The 14643-nt window shown below is 31.7% G+C and overlaps 3 protein-coding genes across 5 annotated transcripts; 2 read left to right on the plus strand and 1 right to left on the minus strand.

The window, feature by feature from the left end:
• Positions 1–605: 605 nt before the first annotated feature.
• On the plus strand, positions 606–2534 carry GRXC2 (Glutaredoxin family protein). Its single transcript, XM_023695921.2, has 4 exons — positions 606–764; positions 880–968; positions 1790–1888; positions 2213–2534. The coding sequence occupies exons 1-4, from the start codon at positions 709–711 to the stop codon at positions 2290–2292; spliced, it is 324 nt and encodes a 107-aa protein (XP_023551689.1). The 5' UTR covers positions 606–708; the 3' UTR covers positions 2293–2534.
• A 1637-nt stretch (positions 2535–4171) lies between these two features.
• Positions 4172–6532, minus strand: LOC111809450 (uncharacterized). The gene is made up of 3 exons (XM_087117067.1): positions 5787–6532; positions 5580–5706; positions 4172–4793 (listed from the first exon to the last, which is right to left on the minus strand). The coding sequence occupies exons 1-3, from the start codon at positions 6449–6451 to the stop codon at positions 4356–4358; spliced, it is 1230 nt and encodes a 409-aa protein (XP_086973193.1). The 5' UTR covers positions 6452–6532; the 3' UTR covers positions 4172–4355.
• A 2620-nt stretch (positions 6533–9152) lies between these two features.
• On the plus strand, positions 9153–14638 carry LOC111809455 (ADP-ribosylation factor 1). Of its 3 annotated transcripts, XM_023695918.2 has the most exons (7): positions 9153–9301; positions 9750–9939; positions 10295–10365; positions 10652–10771; positions 11316–11434; positions 13966–14047; positions 14419–14638. In XM_023695918.2, the coding sequence occupies exons 2-7, from the start codon at positions 9792–9794 to the stop codon at positions 14422–14424; spliced, it is 546 nt and encodes a 181-aa protein (XP_023551686.1). In that variant the 5' UTR covers positions 9153–9301; positions 9750–9791; the 3' UTR covers positions 14425–14638. The 3 variants fall into 3 exon arrangements, with proteins under 3 accessions (XP_023551686.1, XP_086972802.1, XP_023551687.2); XM_087116676.1 differs by lacking the exon at positions 14419–14638 and having other exon boundaries at positions 13966–14083; XM_023695919.2 differs by lacking the exon at positions 14419–14638 and having other exon boundaries at positions 9293–9418; positions 13966–14083.
• The last annotated feature ends 5 nt before the right edge of the window (positions 14639–14643 follow it).

The raw sequence follows: 14643 nt of genomic DNA on the forward strand, positions 1-14643 counted from the left end.
TTAAATAAACTTAAAAGAATGTTACAACTTTTAAATCTTTAATATCACAATTTTTAACTCTAAATTTACAAAATCCATTGTTTAACCCTTAAGAGCTTACTCCAAATACCGTTATAAAAAAATTAAAAAAAAAACTTATGCATTAATGAATTATAAAGTATACACAATAAGAAACGGATGAAATTCTAGAGAAAATAACATTAAATCCAAATCTTTATTTGAAATTTATGATTTTTGGTAAAGTTATTTAATAGTTAATTTATGTGCTGTTAAACTTATTTTTTTACAAAAATTTATTTTATTGAAAATAGTAACCGTTTTGTTTTATGTTAAAATGAGTGGACGAATGAAATATTCCCAATTTTAGCTCATTTTTAAAATAAAAATAAATATTTTTAACACTTTTTTTTTTTTTGTTTTTTTTTTAAAGTTTATTTTTTTTTTATTATTTTCCTTCTTGAAGCAAGACTTTCAGTGAATAATAATAATAAAAAAAAAAATAAATAAAAAGACTTCACTGCGAGTAATATCCAACGGTTCAACGTGACAGATCAAACAAGATTCTCACACGGCCGACACGTGCGGTTTTTGTTTATATATATTTGGACGCTTATTCTCTTCCTATCGACTTTGAGTTTCTTTATTTTTCTGTTTCTCATTTCTTTCAGAGCTCGCATCGTTAGGGTTGCAAATCGAGGATTTTCGATAATGGCGTTGGAGAAGGCTAAACAGATTGTGGCTTCCAATCCCGTCGCCGTCTTCAGGTTCATCCTTCGATCTTCTTGTTTCTCTTTTTATGAATCTATTTCTCGGCTTTACGAATGGATTTTCGCTGATTGCTAAATGGATGTTGTTTTGTTCTTCTGTTTCAAATCACAGCAAGACTTCCTGTCCTTACTGCGTCCAGGTGAAGAGATTGTTGACTGGTCTGGGAGCCAATTTTAAGGCTGTTGAATTGGATACTGAGAGTACGTACTCTATGTCTCTTCGTTTGAGTTCTTTGCGTTCGATTTTTTAATATAATCTTGTGTACCTGCATGCCATCTGTTGGTTATCGATGGGTCGTGCGACTGTATTTTTCTGTTCTGTGCTCTGCGTTCTGCTGCTTGCGGTTTTAGGATTGGTAACAGTATCGTTGTTTTCTATAGCTTCTTGGAATTAATGGAATATTGATCGACTTTCCCCCGATTGTTTGGGATTCAGATTGTGTTAGTTAATTGTTTCGTGCTCTGGATGCATCTTTGAATGCATGTTCTTTCTCTTGTTCTTTAAGACAAGGAAAACTTTCAAAAGGAGAACTTAAAGCATCTTTAACTATTCACTGTTCTCGTGAATCAACTGTTGGCGATTCTGAAATGTATTTTCATGCTCCAACGTGTTCAAAGGGATTCAGTTTGAAAGATGGAGTCTGGGAAAAAGACGAGTAGTGCATCCGTTGAATGTTTGATGACTTTTCAGAGAATCTGTCTGTAACCTTTCGATGGAAGCTATAAGTACAGTCTGGATTTTATTGTTTACTTTTCCATCGTTTTAACTTTGAAGCACCGAATATTTTGTGAAATTCAACCGGGTCTATCCTAATCCTTTGGCATCTTTAGGTTTGACTTTTCTTCTATTGCAAGATTGTATTCATGAATCGCATATTATTGAGTTTTCTACTCTTCTAGCACTGAGCAGGATTTGCACCCAATTCTTTGATGATCATTATTTTTAAATGCTTTCAAAGCTTTCTAGTCATGCATACTTCCCAACTTGGCTGCTGATTAATTGGATTAAATTGATTGTAAAGGTGATGGAAGTGAGATTCAAGCAGCACTTGCTCAGTGGACTGGACAGCGGACCGTCCCCAATGTGTTCATAGGTGGGAAGCACATTGGTGGCTGTGATGGTAAATTTTTCACTACCCTCTCAACTTGAATGACCATTATTACACGTTTTCTTATCCGAGAGTATTACATGTTAATGATATACAAACACTCGATCCATTTATAAGTTTTTGAATTACCAAAATGGAAGGCTTTTAAATTTGAAGAGCTTTCTTTTCAATCGAAATAAGTGATTCACATGTTATGGTTTGTAAAGCCAAATTACTATTCAAACCCACATGTTAGAGGAATTAAGGGTCAATAGACCATAACCCAATCTAAGCTTTTCAATCCCTAGTTTCTCTTATTAAGATTTTTTTTCTCTTTTCTTTTTGGTTGCTTTGCAGCAACAGTAGCACTGAATAGTAAAGGGGGGCTGGTTCCTCTCCTGGCTGAAGCAGGAGCTACTGCCAAAGTTTCTGCTTAGAAGGAGTCTGAGTTATGTTATTACATAGTTCAATTGGATGAATAAACCTTCTACTTGTGGTTGTTTCTTGCTCTTCTGTTGGCATTTCTACCCTAAAAAAAAATGCTTTCAGAGTTGACCTTTTAGTTGCTTGTTGAAATAACTGGAAGGAACCTGTGCTTCCTTTGCATCTAATTATAAGTGTCCGCGGTTTACTGTAATCTGATTTCTTTTTAGTAATTAGTATGCCGAAATTTTCTTCACTATTTTGATCTTGAATTTTCTAAAGCTCTATTTTGATCTTTGAAATTTGTTTCATTTTAGTTTCCGAACGTCTTATTTTGACATTTGTTTCATGTTAATTCATGTTCTAACATATTTATGAAGTTTGTTTTTGTCCCTTCTTTTTGCATGTTCTATTGTATTCTTCTTAAAAGTTGTCAAGATTCCATTTTTTTGGTTTTTTTGTTCTTTTATCATGAAGTCAATGTAGAAGAAACCTTTTTCTTTTCTGGTAAAACGTTTGACTGACATTTCGAGGGTCAAATTAGTGTTTTTAACTAATCAAAACAGTGATTTTGAATTTTATAAAAGCATCTTAAAAGTATCCTTTCTAAAAACAGTGATTTTCATTAAAATTTTAAATTTGTGTCTAATTAAATTAGATTTTATATAATAATTCTTTATGAGTTGGTTATGAACGCAAAACCGAAATAAAAACTTAAAAGAGTTAGTAAACATTTTTAAATTGCCTAAACATCAAAACTAAAACTTAGGTAATTTATAATTAATGTATTAAAAGTACTTAATTAACTACTCTTATGCTATTGATGCACCAAATACAGTGAGAAAACATGTTTAGAAGCGTTTTAATTTTTAAAATTAATATAATTAACAAACATAAATTATGCCCTAAATGTAACCAATTTAGGGTTCATTTAAAAAAAAAAAAACAAAAAAAAAAACAAAGAAAGAAAATATATGATGTGTAATTAAGACAAATTTCGTTACCAAATTAAAACCATTAATTCTTAACAATTAATAATTAGCTAAAATTATTATATATAGAAAAAATGTTAATATCAGAGTTTTAGTTTTTTCAAATTCAATTCTAAATATAAAGGAGTAAAATTAATATATTTCATTTGTCATACTAAAAAAAAATATAAAAAAAGGCCAAGTATATATGCATAAGTTCTGTCATTTTTTTTTAAGGAAGGTTATTTAGATTTCAATATTCGATAATAGCAATAATAATTTAAATAATTTGAAAATATGACCCCAAAAAAAGCTGGTACATTAATAGGCAGTTACCACCCTCATTTATTTTAGGTTAAAATCATTAAAAAAAAAAAAAAAAAAAAAAAAAAAAAAAAAAACGTCTTTCAACTTTTTTTTCTTTTGTTTTAAAATATTGTTATCAATCTTTAACTTTCTATTTAAGATATTATCATATATACTTTTATTAGTTTTTTAAAATATTGGTAGTAAATGAATTAAAAAAATCCATAGACAAAAGTATTATTTATAAACTTCATTTTTTTTAAATAAAAAAACAAAAAAAGTTAAATAATTTTTAAACTGGTCTTGGTGTTTTAAGTTTTGAAAATATTGGTAGTAAATGAATTTTTTTATCTTCTTTAAAAAAGAAATTAAAATACTTTTATATTTTTTTAGTTTTCCAAACCTTTCATAAAAAGTAGATAATAAAACAAATAAATTAATAGGAAAAAGTATTGTTTATAAATTTAGTTTTAAAAAATAAAACAAATGCTAATTTCAAAATATAGTTTTTAAATTATAAAACTTAGCTAAAAATTTCAATATTTATAATAAATGAAATGGTAATTTTTATAAACAAAAAAATTAAATAATTATTAAAACGAACCTTAATTTAACATGTTATCCAACAACAAATATAAACATTAAAAAGATTATCCATATCCTGCGAACCATTTTTCGAATATGACACTCGAAATGAAATACTTCAAAAAAAAAAAAAAAAAAAAAAAAAAAAAGAGTTTTTGCAGTTTAAACCCTAATTATTATAAAATTATATTATATATTGTATAAAGACGATAATATCAAAGATTCCCCTGACAAATCAGCTCCAGCAGATCCATCTCTGATTTCATCTCTTCATTCTGCATCAGATTCAAACACTCCATCCCCGAGCCCGACCCGGACCCAGATCCGTACCCGAACCCGAAGCAAAACCCACCGCCCTCCTCCGCCCCAGGGCTATGGCTGTCCACCAGCAGCGGCAGCGAATCGGAGATTTTGCGGTCTCCGGCCGTGACCGATTTGATGTAATTTTGAAGCATCGAGCCGTTGGGATTGGAATCACTATCTCTCCCTTTGAGCTTCTTGGAGTTTTGGCGGCGCTTTGTGGCGTTCCAGTGGTTTTTTATGGTGTTTTCAGTCCGTCCGGGCAGCCGCCGGGCAATCTCCGCCCATTTGTTTCCGATGTCTTTGTGGGCTTCAATTAGTATTCTGTCTTCTTCTTCACTCCACGTGTCTTTCTGCACCCACATTCCAAATTTAATAATTAAAAATAATAATAATAATAAAATAAACATAATTTAGCTATAATTAATATAATTAATTCTCTTAGGAATTAGTTTTAAAAGAAAATATTCTAAAAAATAAAATAAAAATTCAAGCCTAAAATGAAACCGTTATCGAGCGTTACCTATTTGAACACAAAAAGCTAACATCGATCATTCATTTACAACACAATTAACTAATGAAAGATCGTCAGACTGTTACAAAAAAAAAAAAATGCCCAAATTAGGCAAAGTTTTGGGAGGAAAATTAATAGCAAAACATAGGCTAATTTTCATCGAATTAGAATGGAAGGTGAATTTTCTTTTATTATATGCCCTAAAAGAATTATATTTACCGTGAGTTGTCAGCTACGTATGGACAAATGGTAGACATGGAAAGTGTTTAACGCTCTATAAAAAATGTGTCGAAAAAGATTATACGTCTTTGAAGAAAGACCAAAACGTCACGTCATATTCCGATACAACGTGCGACACGCGTTGAGATAGCGAATCATTCATTTCGTGAATTAAATGATATACTATATATTCCATGTTGACATATATGCAAAATGTATGGTATGTCGGTACAAATAGATACGTGTAAGTATGACGGGCATGCATATGTACGGATATCACATGAGATCGTATGTATGTATATGTATATGTATATGTATATGTATATGTATATGTATATGTATATGTATATGTATATGTATATGTATATGTATAGAGAGAGAGAGAAGAGAGAGAAGGAAAAAAAACCCTAATGTCTGGCCGGAGGTGGTTGTGCCATCTCTCTCTACACTGCTTCCCTACTCTTCCTTGCAGCATTTTTGCAATTTGTGACCATTTTTTTATGCCATATTCATCCACTAATTGCACCAATAATCTGGAAAAACACACACAAATTCAACGGCTGTGATTTAATCATTCAAACAAAAACACAAAGAATTTAACGTTTGATTTTACCTGTCTTCTTGAGGAGTCCACTGTCCCTTTATAATGTTTGGAAGCTTCTTTGGAGGCTTGTTTTCCTTTCTTAGCTGAATTCTTTTTCGCTTCTTGATGTGATCATACCCAATAATGGTGTCTGACAATCCCAACCCTAAATGGCTGTTTGGCGGCTGAGAAAATTGAGGCATAAAGTTTCCGGGAAAATTCGTCCAAACACCCCCTGAGCCCACAAACCCATGCATCAACTTGGCCCCACTTTCAAAGATGTGATCTTTGGGGACTTCATTGCTAAAAGCTTCAAACTTTGGTTCAAAACATTGGGTTGGCATCTCAGAAAGAAGGCTTTGTAATGACCCGTCGAGACGACGGCGATTATGATCGAGATCGTAATGAGAATTATTACTATTATCGATCGAACCAGATCTGGTGACGACAGGGAAGTATTGATGGAGATATTGAAAGTGATTGTTATTATTATGATGATGATGATAATGATGATGATCGATATTATGAAGATGTAAACTATGAAACAAACCCTTGGATGATGATGGCGAGCTGCCTAATTCCATCCCCGAAAACTCGCGGTCGTCGTCGTCGAGGGACGGTTTCAACTCCGCTTTGTCGGAGAAGAAGCTGGAGAGGAGGGGAAGGTCATCTTTGAAGTTGGAATCAAACTCCATGCAGCAGAAACAGAAGTAGAAGAACAAGAACAAAAAAACAAGATCAAAGGATGTTTTTTTTTTCTTTTCTTTTTTTTATGTGAAAATGAAAATGGCTATCAGATTGTTATGTAATTACAGGGTTTTATTAGGGAAGGTAGTGGACCCCATAGCATCTATAACCGTTGGATAATTTTTTATCCAACGGATGATGTTGCTTGTTGATTATGACTGTTGAGCTCCCTCTCTTGGGTATTTTTATTTTCAAGGAATAATAAATAAAATTTTAAAAAATTAAAAAGAAAATAAAAAAAATCATCATTAGGTCGTTATAAAGGCTTGTATTTTAGGGAAATTTTTGGGGCATGCATGTTGAAGGACACGTGGAAGCATTTTTATGGTCTTCGTTAACTTTCATGCTTTATTTAATAATAAAAAAAGTTACAGATCATCAAAATCTAATAAATACAGTTGGCTGATCAGACGGTCGGGAGACATTTGAGGGAGATGGATATGATACAATGGAATGTAGTGAAAAACTTTTTTTTTTTTAATTAATTAATTAATTAATTGTATAAATCAATGCCTTTTTCCTTTCCATTTATTCATTGTATTAATACCAAGTAATTAGAGGCAGAAATTCCAACCTGATTTTAATCATTTTTTTTTTTTTAAATAAAATTACAGTGTCTGAATGGCTTTAATTTTGTTTTTAATTTAAGGAATGTTGAAACAAACTCGACCCAACCGAGCCGTGGGTAGATGATTCCTTATGTCTTGTTTTCTTAAATATGGATGGCACCCGCCACTATCTCAAGGCTTGGACCCGAGAGACATCAAGGATTGTTTGTATTAAGATCACTCGAACGTTCAAAATTGGGACCTCTAAGTCAGTATGACCACGACCGCCCCTGGAAACAACCAATAGCTGAATTTTATAATCAATTTAGTCCAAATTGTACTATCATTTTATTATAAAATTAAAAAGAAATGAATTGGATCATCTAACATACAATACGGACATTTGTTTTGTTTACTTTCGGTAACTGATAATGTAAATCTTGATGGTGAATTTTGTATTTGAGTGGTTCATGTAATGTATAAGAAAAAAAGTTGTTCAAAGAATTTAATTAGAAATTAATATAAGGATAACGTCGTTTTCTTATTCACTGATTCATTCAAAATTCAATGCTTTTTTGACTCATTTCATCTAAAGACAGACGAGATTAGAGTTTTTATTTTCGTATTAAATCACACGTGTATATTAATATAATAGTATAGAGGCACGTGTCGATGAATTATGTAATTTTTTAATTTGCAAAAGTAGTATATTATAGAAAAAAATTATGATCCTCACTGTCTAAAGATTAAGACAAAGATAGAGCTAAAATAAGACAAGAAACAAGAACATGCATACAAATAAATCATGTAATTGGTCAACATAAACTCAATTTCGGTCTCAAATGATAATAAATATTTATTATTATTATTTTCTCAAAAACTATCCTAATAAATCCAACCCAACTAAACATTTCTCTGTAAATTCATTATAAAATTAATTAAGTTTCGTCTAATTTATTTATGTGAGAGTCAGACACAAAGATTCTCCATAGAAAATTCACGAGATAATTTCTCTTCATTCCTAGTCTAACCTCGGAGATTCTCTGTCTCTCTACTCCTTCTATTCATCGTATAATCGGAGATTATCTAATCTCTTCGCTACTTCTCCTATTCTCCTGTTTAAATGGAACATTTTTTTATTTCACATTATTAGATAAAATAAATTAACTATTTTTATTCACTGTGAAATTTGAATCTTAGTCTCTTAATCAACTATCCAAACCTTTTTTTTTTCGAGCATTTAAATTTTTATTTAAGCTAAATCTATAACCTTTATAAAAAAAGAAATATAGCTTTATCCTTCTTTAATATAATTAATGTATTAAATTATTTATTTAATTTTATTGTTCTTTTATAATTAATGTATTATTTTGTATATAGAATATTTGTTGAAACAATATTAATTATTGATAGGTTATACGCTTATGTTCTTAGGACAATAAACCATCAGCTAATAACCAAAATACAAGGTAGTTAAAAAAAATAAATAATAATAGACCCAAATTATGTTAAATGATTTTTTTTCAAAATAACAAATAAATAAAAAATACCTACATATTAATTTGTACATTAAGAAAATAAAATATAAAGTAAAATTTATTAAAAACATTACTCAATTACTTTGAATAATAATTTGTTTCTTCCGCTCATTTTTATATATTAAAATATAAAAATTAAATAAAATCTAAATAAGTATTACTTTTTGGTCGGTGGTCTGATACCATGTTAAGAAAAGAAAATTAAGAGGGATTAATTATAATAATTAAAAAGCTCAATTTTTAGAAATTGAGTTAGTAGTAATTAAGATTTTGATGGGTAAATGATTAAATATTGACCAATTATAAATATATAAGTTAATTCCGTCTAATTTTTTTAAAACTGAAATTTATAATTTAAACGTTACAAAAGATTTCCAAATATTGAAGAGATAAACACGAATTCTAAAATAGAAAATGATAAATAAAATTATGATCCATATTTATTTACGGATCAAATTGTCAAATTATTATTATTATTGTTTCGAAAATTTGATATATTAATAATATATATTTTAAAATTTTAAATGTCACATCAATATTAAATTTAATAAAATAAAATAGACCGGGGAAGGAGAGTTACTTAACCGAAGACCTGAATAAGAGGGAGAAAGAGAAACCGCGGGGCTTAAAACAGACGGCGGTTAACGTACTTTTTTCCATTTGGCTCTCCTCTCGTTCAGAGTTTTCCACTGCGCGCCATTCTCCAGCTCCAGTATTCTCCCAAACCCTTATTCATTTTGCACATGTTCTTGCAATTGATGCGTTGAGTTTTGTAATTGCTTGTGAAATCTGTTCAAATGTTTCATGTTCTTGCGATTTTTGTTCCAAGGTTTCGAGGCGTTTAATGGTTTTGTTTTGGCTTTTTTCTGTTTCTGAAAATTGAATTCATATTCTTCATTAGGAAAGGAAATCGAGCGGGATTTTTTGTTTTTGGATTTTCTTATGACGGTAGTTTGTGCTTTGTGGGACGATCTTTGTCTAGTTTGGATTTTTGTTTGATTTGTCGCGGATGTTGTGATGGGGATCTCAATTTTGCTTTCCCGAAAATTAACATTCATCTAACTTTTCTTTGTTATTCTCTTCCTGGTTTCTAGTTTTTTGGTTTCTTCGTTGTTTGTATACTGCTTGATTTGATCACTTTTGTGGTTTTATTGTATCAGCTCCTCAGACAAATAGAAATAGCCGGCTAAAACAAAGTAGAAATGGGGTTGACCTTCACCAAACTTTTCAGCAGGCTTTTCGCCAAGAAAGAGATGCGCATTTTGATGGTTGGTCTTGATGCTGCCGGAAAGACCACGATCTTGTACAAGCTCAAGCTCGGAGAAATAGTCACAACCATTCCTACAATTGGTGAGTTCTTTGATTGGAAAACCTTTTGCATGAAATGTCAAATTTTGATTGCTTCATTCGAATTATCTTTACTCATTTTTGAGGCTGGTTCTCGTGGGAACCTTCACGCATTGGATTGATTTTCATATTTTTCTCCAGTGCATCAGGCATACTTTTTTTTTTTTTTTTCTTTAAGAAAATAAAAGATATTGAAGTGTTTTTATAGCTATGATTGCCGTTCTAGGTTCACGATGGCTCTGTCTTTAGTATTGTGAGATTATTTGTGTGCCTATTTATGTATTCTTTGCGCAATATTGAAGTACTATACGAAATCGTATAATATAGATCATGGAGTTGCTGTGTTTTCTTTTATCAGGGTTTAATGTGGAGACTGTGGAATATAAGAACATCAGCTTCACTGTATGGGATGTTGGTGGTCAGGACAAAGTAAGCATCTCTTTTCTCTCCTCTCTTGATGAATATTGTTACTTAGTAAAAGATGTTGCTGTTCATTATTCAATTCTCAATTCTCGATGCTTGTGTCATGGACCCATTATTTTTCAATATCAAATGTCTACCTTGCTACTCAGTGCCATAATTGAGATTTGAGGTTCCTCCACATTATTCATTTTATGTGTTCGATTTTTCTACAAGACTGTGATGAGTTATTTGTGTATCTGGATAATCCGACGGAAACTGATTCACTTATTATTATTATTTACCAATTGAATAGATTCGTCCACTGTGGAGGCATTACTTCCAAAACACACAGGGTCTTATATTTGTGGTGGATAGCAATGACAGGGATCGTGTTGTTGAAGCAAGAGATGAATTGCATAGAATGTTAAATGAGGTATCGCCCTGTTTTATTTTTTCCCCATACAATTGAACTTGGTTTCTGTTTCAGAATAAAATTTATGGCTAAATGTATTACTATCATATCATAGGTTCCTTCCTGTTGTTTGAAATTTCTTGGAACTGATTTAACGTTAATTAGATGTATTTATTTTTGGATAAGAATATTAGTTAGATTCTATATATATATAAGAAATAATATCAATTAGATTTATCATTACATGCTTTTGGTTCATCTTTCTCACTTCAGGCACTAATGACAGGAAAATTTAGAACTTACTGAACTTCATGTTTCTTATTTTGGCCTCAATATGTACCAAGTGGAAAAATTGGTGATGCTGTATAAGTTCTCATTTTTCTCTTTATACTCCCCTGTCATCCTTGCGTTTCTTTTATAATTTTTTGCCTCTTATTGATGCAGCAATTCTCTTTCCTTGTAATATTTGAAACTTTTTCTGTTTCGTTAGCTTTATACATAATTTCTTGGAGTCTGCCGAACTTAAAGAAAATAGACGCTGAGTTTCCAAACTTAATGGCTTCAGGATGAACTGAGAGATGCTGTGTTGCTCGTGTTTGCCAACAAGCAAGACCTTCCTAATGCGATGAATGCTGCTGAAATAACCGACAAGCTTGGTCTTCATTCACTTCGTCAACGCCACTGGTAAAAAAATTTGTTTTGTTTGTTTGATTATTTATTTCTCATGAAGCTATGATTTATTTTTGCATAATAATTTTTGTTTTTGTTCACTTATGTGCTTCACTGGTTCAATTTCTTTTAATATTCCAGAACCCGTTACCCATGCTTAATAGTGTGCATAAATTGGATTAAAGAGATCATGATATATATATATTAAAAAATAAATTTTATTAAGAATAAAAAATGAAAGGATATAAGGAATGTTACAAACTACTAAAGGAAGGGGTTCAAACTATGAAAAATAGTGTCTATAGAATAGTTACAAAAGCTTTTTGAAATCAATGATCGAAGAGAAATATAAAATCTAACAAGAGACCAAACATTACTGAGGTTCCTCTCCAAATCACTTAACACTCAATAATTTCTATCTCCTGATTTTTGGTGTGTGTTCCTAGAATATTTGAGAACGGTCTTTCAAATTTGTAGCTTGATTCTTGACAGCGTATGATTCATTATAATTGAAAGCAAAAGCAGTGTCACGTGTAAAATTATACAGAAAAATCTTCAATGGGGGGTTTTTCTGGTGTAAAATAGGAGAATTTTCAATGGTGATGAGAGGTTTGGGGAAGAAGTTTGGTCTTGTTATAGATTTAATTCTTCCCTTTAGGTGTCTGTTTTAAAGAATTGTTTAACTAAACACAGAGGTTATCGGAACTTGTCGAAGGATATTTCTTATGAGCTCCCTTCAGTCTCCCATATGGTCTATCGAGTGATGAGGGAGGGGAAGGAAATGTATTTTTGGGAAGATCAGTGGGTGGGGGATAGACCACTCTGCTCTATGTTTCCCCATTTCTATCATTTGTTTTCCCAAAAATCGTTTGGTTACTGATTTTCTGGTTTGGTGGCGGAGCTTGGTTGCTTTCTCATTTGGTTTTCACCGCTTGTTGTTTGATAGGGAAGCGATGAATGTTGTCTCTCTCTTATCTTTTATTGGGGAGTATGATTTTAGGCTTCGGAGAAGAGATATTTGTATTTGGAATCCCAATCCTTTGGAGGCATTCCATTGTAAATCCTTCTTTCTTTGCTCATTGGACTTTTCTTCCGTTAGTGAGTTTGTCTCTCGAAGAAGTTGCCCTCGTTAGTTGGCTCATTTTGATTATATTCTTTGTTGGAAGGCAGAGGAAGATCTGGATTTCATTCTTTGGAGATGTGAGTTTGCGAGATCTGTTTGGAACTACTTCTTTTAGGTGTTCAAATTTTTTGTTTGTTTGTCAGAGGGACATTTAAGAATATGATAGAGGAGTTCCAACTCCTCTGTCTTTTCGTGAAAAGGGCCGGTTCTTATGGCTTGTTGGGATGTGTGTTTTGTTGTAGGATCTTTGAGGAGTGATAAATAAATAGTGCTTAGAGGTGTGGATAGAGACACTAGTGATGTTTGGTTCCTTGTCTAATTTCATGTTGAAATCCTTTTGTAACTATTCTATAGCCACTATTTTGCATAGTTGGAGTCTCTCCCTTTCGTGGTCTCCCTTTTGTGGGCTTGGTTTTTGTATGCTCCCATATTTTTTTCATTTTTTTCCTCAATGAAAGTTGATGTTTTTATTTTTTTTTTAAAAAGTAATGTAACTATCCCTTAATCCTTATTTTCTAAGTTGTGCCCTTTTTTGTATAGTTAGCTAGTTTGTTTGTTTGTTCGACTTTTTTTGTTGGGCTAACGTTGTCATGAAACTCTTGGGATTCGTCTAAATTATTCAAGAACTCAAAAAACAATAAGGAATCAACTCAAGGGAAAGTTTTGGAACAAATTACCTTGATGATCAAGATTAAGAGTTAAAAAAACTCGTGATTCGAATCACTTCACAAAATAGTTTGATCAAAACTACTTAAATGACTTTAGCCTGCAAATCTAAACACAAGAAATGCCAAGGAACAAGATCATGGCTTAAGAAGCATAATATCCAACTTTCATTTTAATACCCAAATTTTTTATACTACAACAACAACATGAATGACTATTTATAGCCTTGAAAATCAACCTTAAAATAACATATGGTCAATTGAAAGGTTGTAACTCTCATGCCCATCAATACCATAATGACCACTAATGACTACTAAGAGAAGTTAAAACCTTAAAAACAATTCTCCAAAATTGCAAAATACAATAAGACCTCCCTAAATCTAAAGCATGTATGGTACAATCTTGTCATCCACCATGAAGTTTTTGTGGCAAGATTAAGCACCTTATTTTGTATCATATGTTTTTTTTTTTTATTTTGTTGGCTTCCTTGGTATTCTTTCATCCTACCCCATGAAAGCTGGTATTTCATAAAAAAAGATAAAAGGATATAGGAACATATTTTATCGAACATGTCCCTGTTTAAGCTCTGAGCCTATTGATTAAATATCTATCATTCAAGTCAAAGTCTTTAGAATTTCTAGTTGATATTTCTATTTACCTGAATGTATATATTGGAAACGTTCTCTTATGCTGTTAAGAGTTAAGAACCGTGGTCTGCAGCATCTGTGCTAATATGTAAATGAACATTTCATTTCAGGTACATCCAGAGCACCTGTGCAACATCTGGAGAGGGTCTATACGAGGGTTTAGACTGGCTTTCCAACAATATTGCTAGCAAGGTAAGCACAAAAATCTATTGACACCATCTTAAATCTCATTTTCTCACAATATTTTAGTTACAAAATTTGCTTCATGTTTGGATATTGGCCTTAATCTTTAAATAGTGGGAACTGCATATTTTCTTTGAAAATCGTTAAAAGCTTTTCCACTTGTCCAAATGAATTGGAGACTAATCAGAAAAAAGGACAACACATACCAATTAAGAGTCATAAAAAGAAGCTAATTTTGTAATCCTCTTTGCTTGGAGAGCTCCATCTCTCCCTCTCTTTTGTATATTTCATTTTATGAATGAATATGCGCCTCTTCAGAATCAATTTTCATTTTGAAGATCATTTGCAAATCTATTAGCGTCCCTTTTTTCTTTTTACAGGCATGAAGCAGCTGAGGTTTTTGACTGTCAGACTGGACTGTGGGTAAAGTTTGGCGATGATTAGGGGTATAGTTCGGTTTTCTCAAGAAGTTTTGTTAGCAGCAGAAGTTAGCCAGACTTCTTTGTGTACTCTCTGTTTGTACTTACGGCTTGATCTAAAATTATCTAACCTTTATAGTTTCTTTGGGAAGTTAACCTTATCATAGTTTCTTTGTCATCATATTA

Source organism: Cucurbita pepo, chromosome 13 (assembly GCF_057944985.1).
Source record: "Cucurbita pepo subsp. pepo isolate OVF chromosome 13, ASM5794498v1, whole genome shotgun sequence".
NCBI classification, from domain to species: domain Eukaryota; kingdom Viridiplantae; phylum Streptophyta; class Magnoliopsida; order Cucurbitales; family Cucurbitaceae; genus Cucurbita; species Cucurbita pepo.

Excerpts from the sequence above, each read along its gene's own strand:
- GRXC2 (XM_023695921.2), top strand. The coding sequence starts at position 709 with ATGGCGTTGGAGAAGGCTAAACAGATTGTGGCTTCCAATCCCGTCGCC. Across the intron at positions 765-879 it reads AATCCCGTCGCCGTCTTCAG|CAAGACTTCCTGTCCTTACT; the intron begins GTTCATCCTTCG and ends TTCAAATCACAG. Across the intron at positions 1,889-2,212 it reads GCACATTGGTGGCTGTGATG|CAACAGTAGCACTGAATAGT; the intron begins GTAAATTTTTCA and ends GTTGCTTTGCAG.
- LOC111809450 (XM_087117067.1), bottom strand. The coding sequence starts at position 6,451 with ATGGAGTTTGATTCCAACTTCAAAGATGACCTTCCCCTCCTCTCCAGC. Across the intron at positions 5,707-5,786 it reads TGGACTCCTCAAGAAGACAG|ATTATTGGTGCAATTAGTGG; the intron begins GTAAAATCAAAC and ends GTGTTTTTCCAG. Across the intron at positions 4,794-5,579 it reads ACCTCCGGCCAGACATTAGG|AAAGACACGTGGAGTGAAGA; the intron begins GTTTTTTTTCCT and ends ATGTGGGTGCAG.
- LOC111809455 (XM_087116676.1), top strand. The coding sequence starts at position 9,792 with ATGGGGTTGACCTTCACCAAACTTTTCAGCAGGCTTTTCGCCAAGAAA. Across the intron at positions 10,366-10,651 it reads ATGTTGGTGGTCAGGACAAA|ATTCGTCCACTGTGGAGGCA; the intron begins GTAAGCATCTCT and ends CCAATTGAATAG. Across the intron at positions 11,435-13,965 it reads TCACTTCGTCAACGCCACTG|GTACATCCAGAGCACCTGTG; the intron begins GTAAAAAAATTT and ends ATTTCATTTCAG.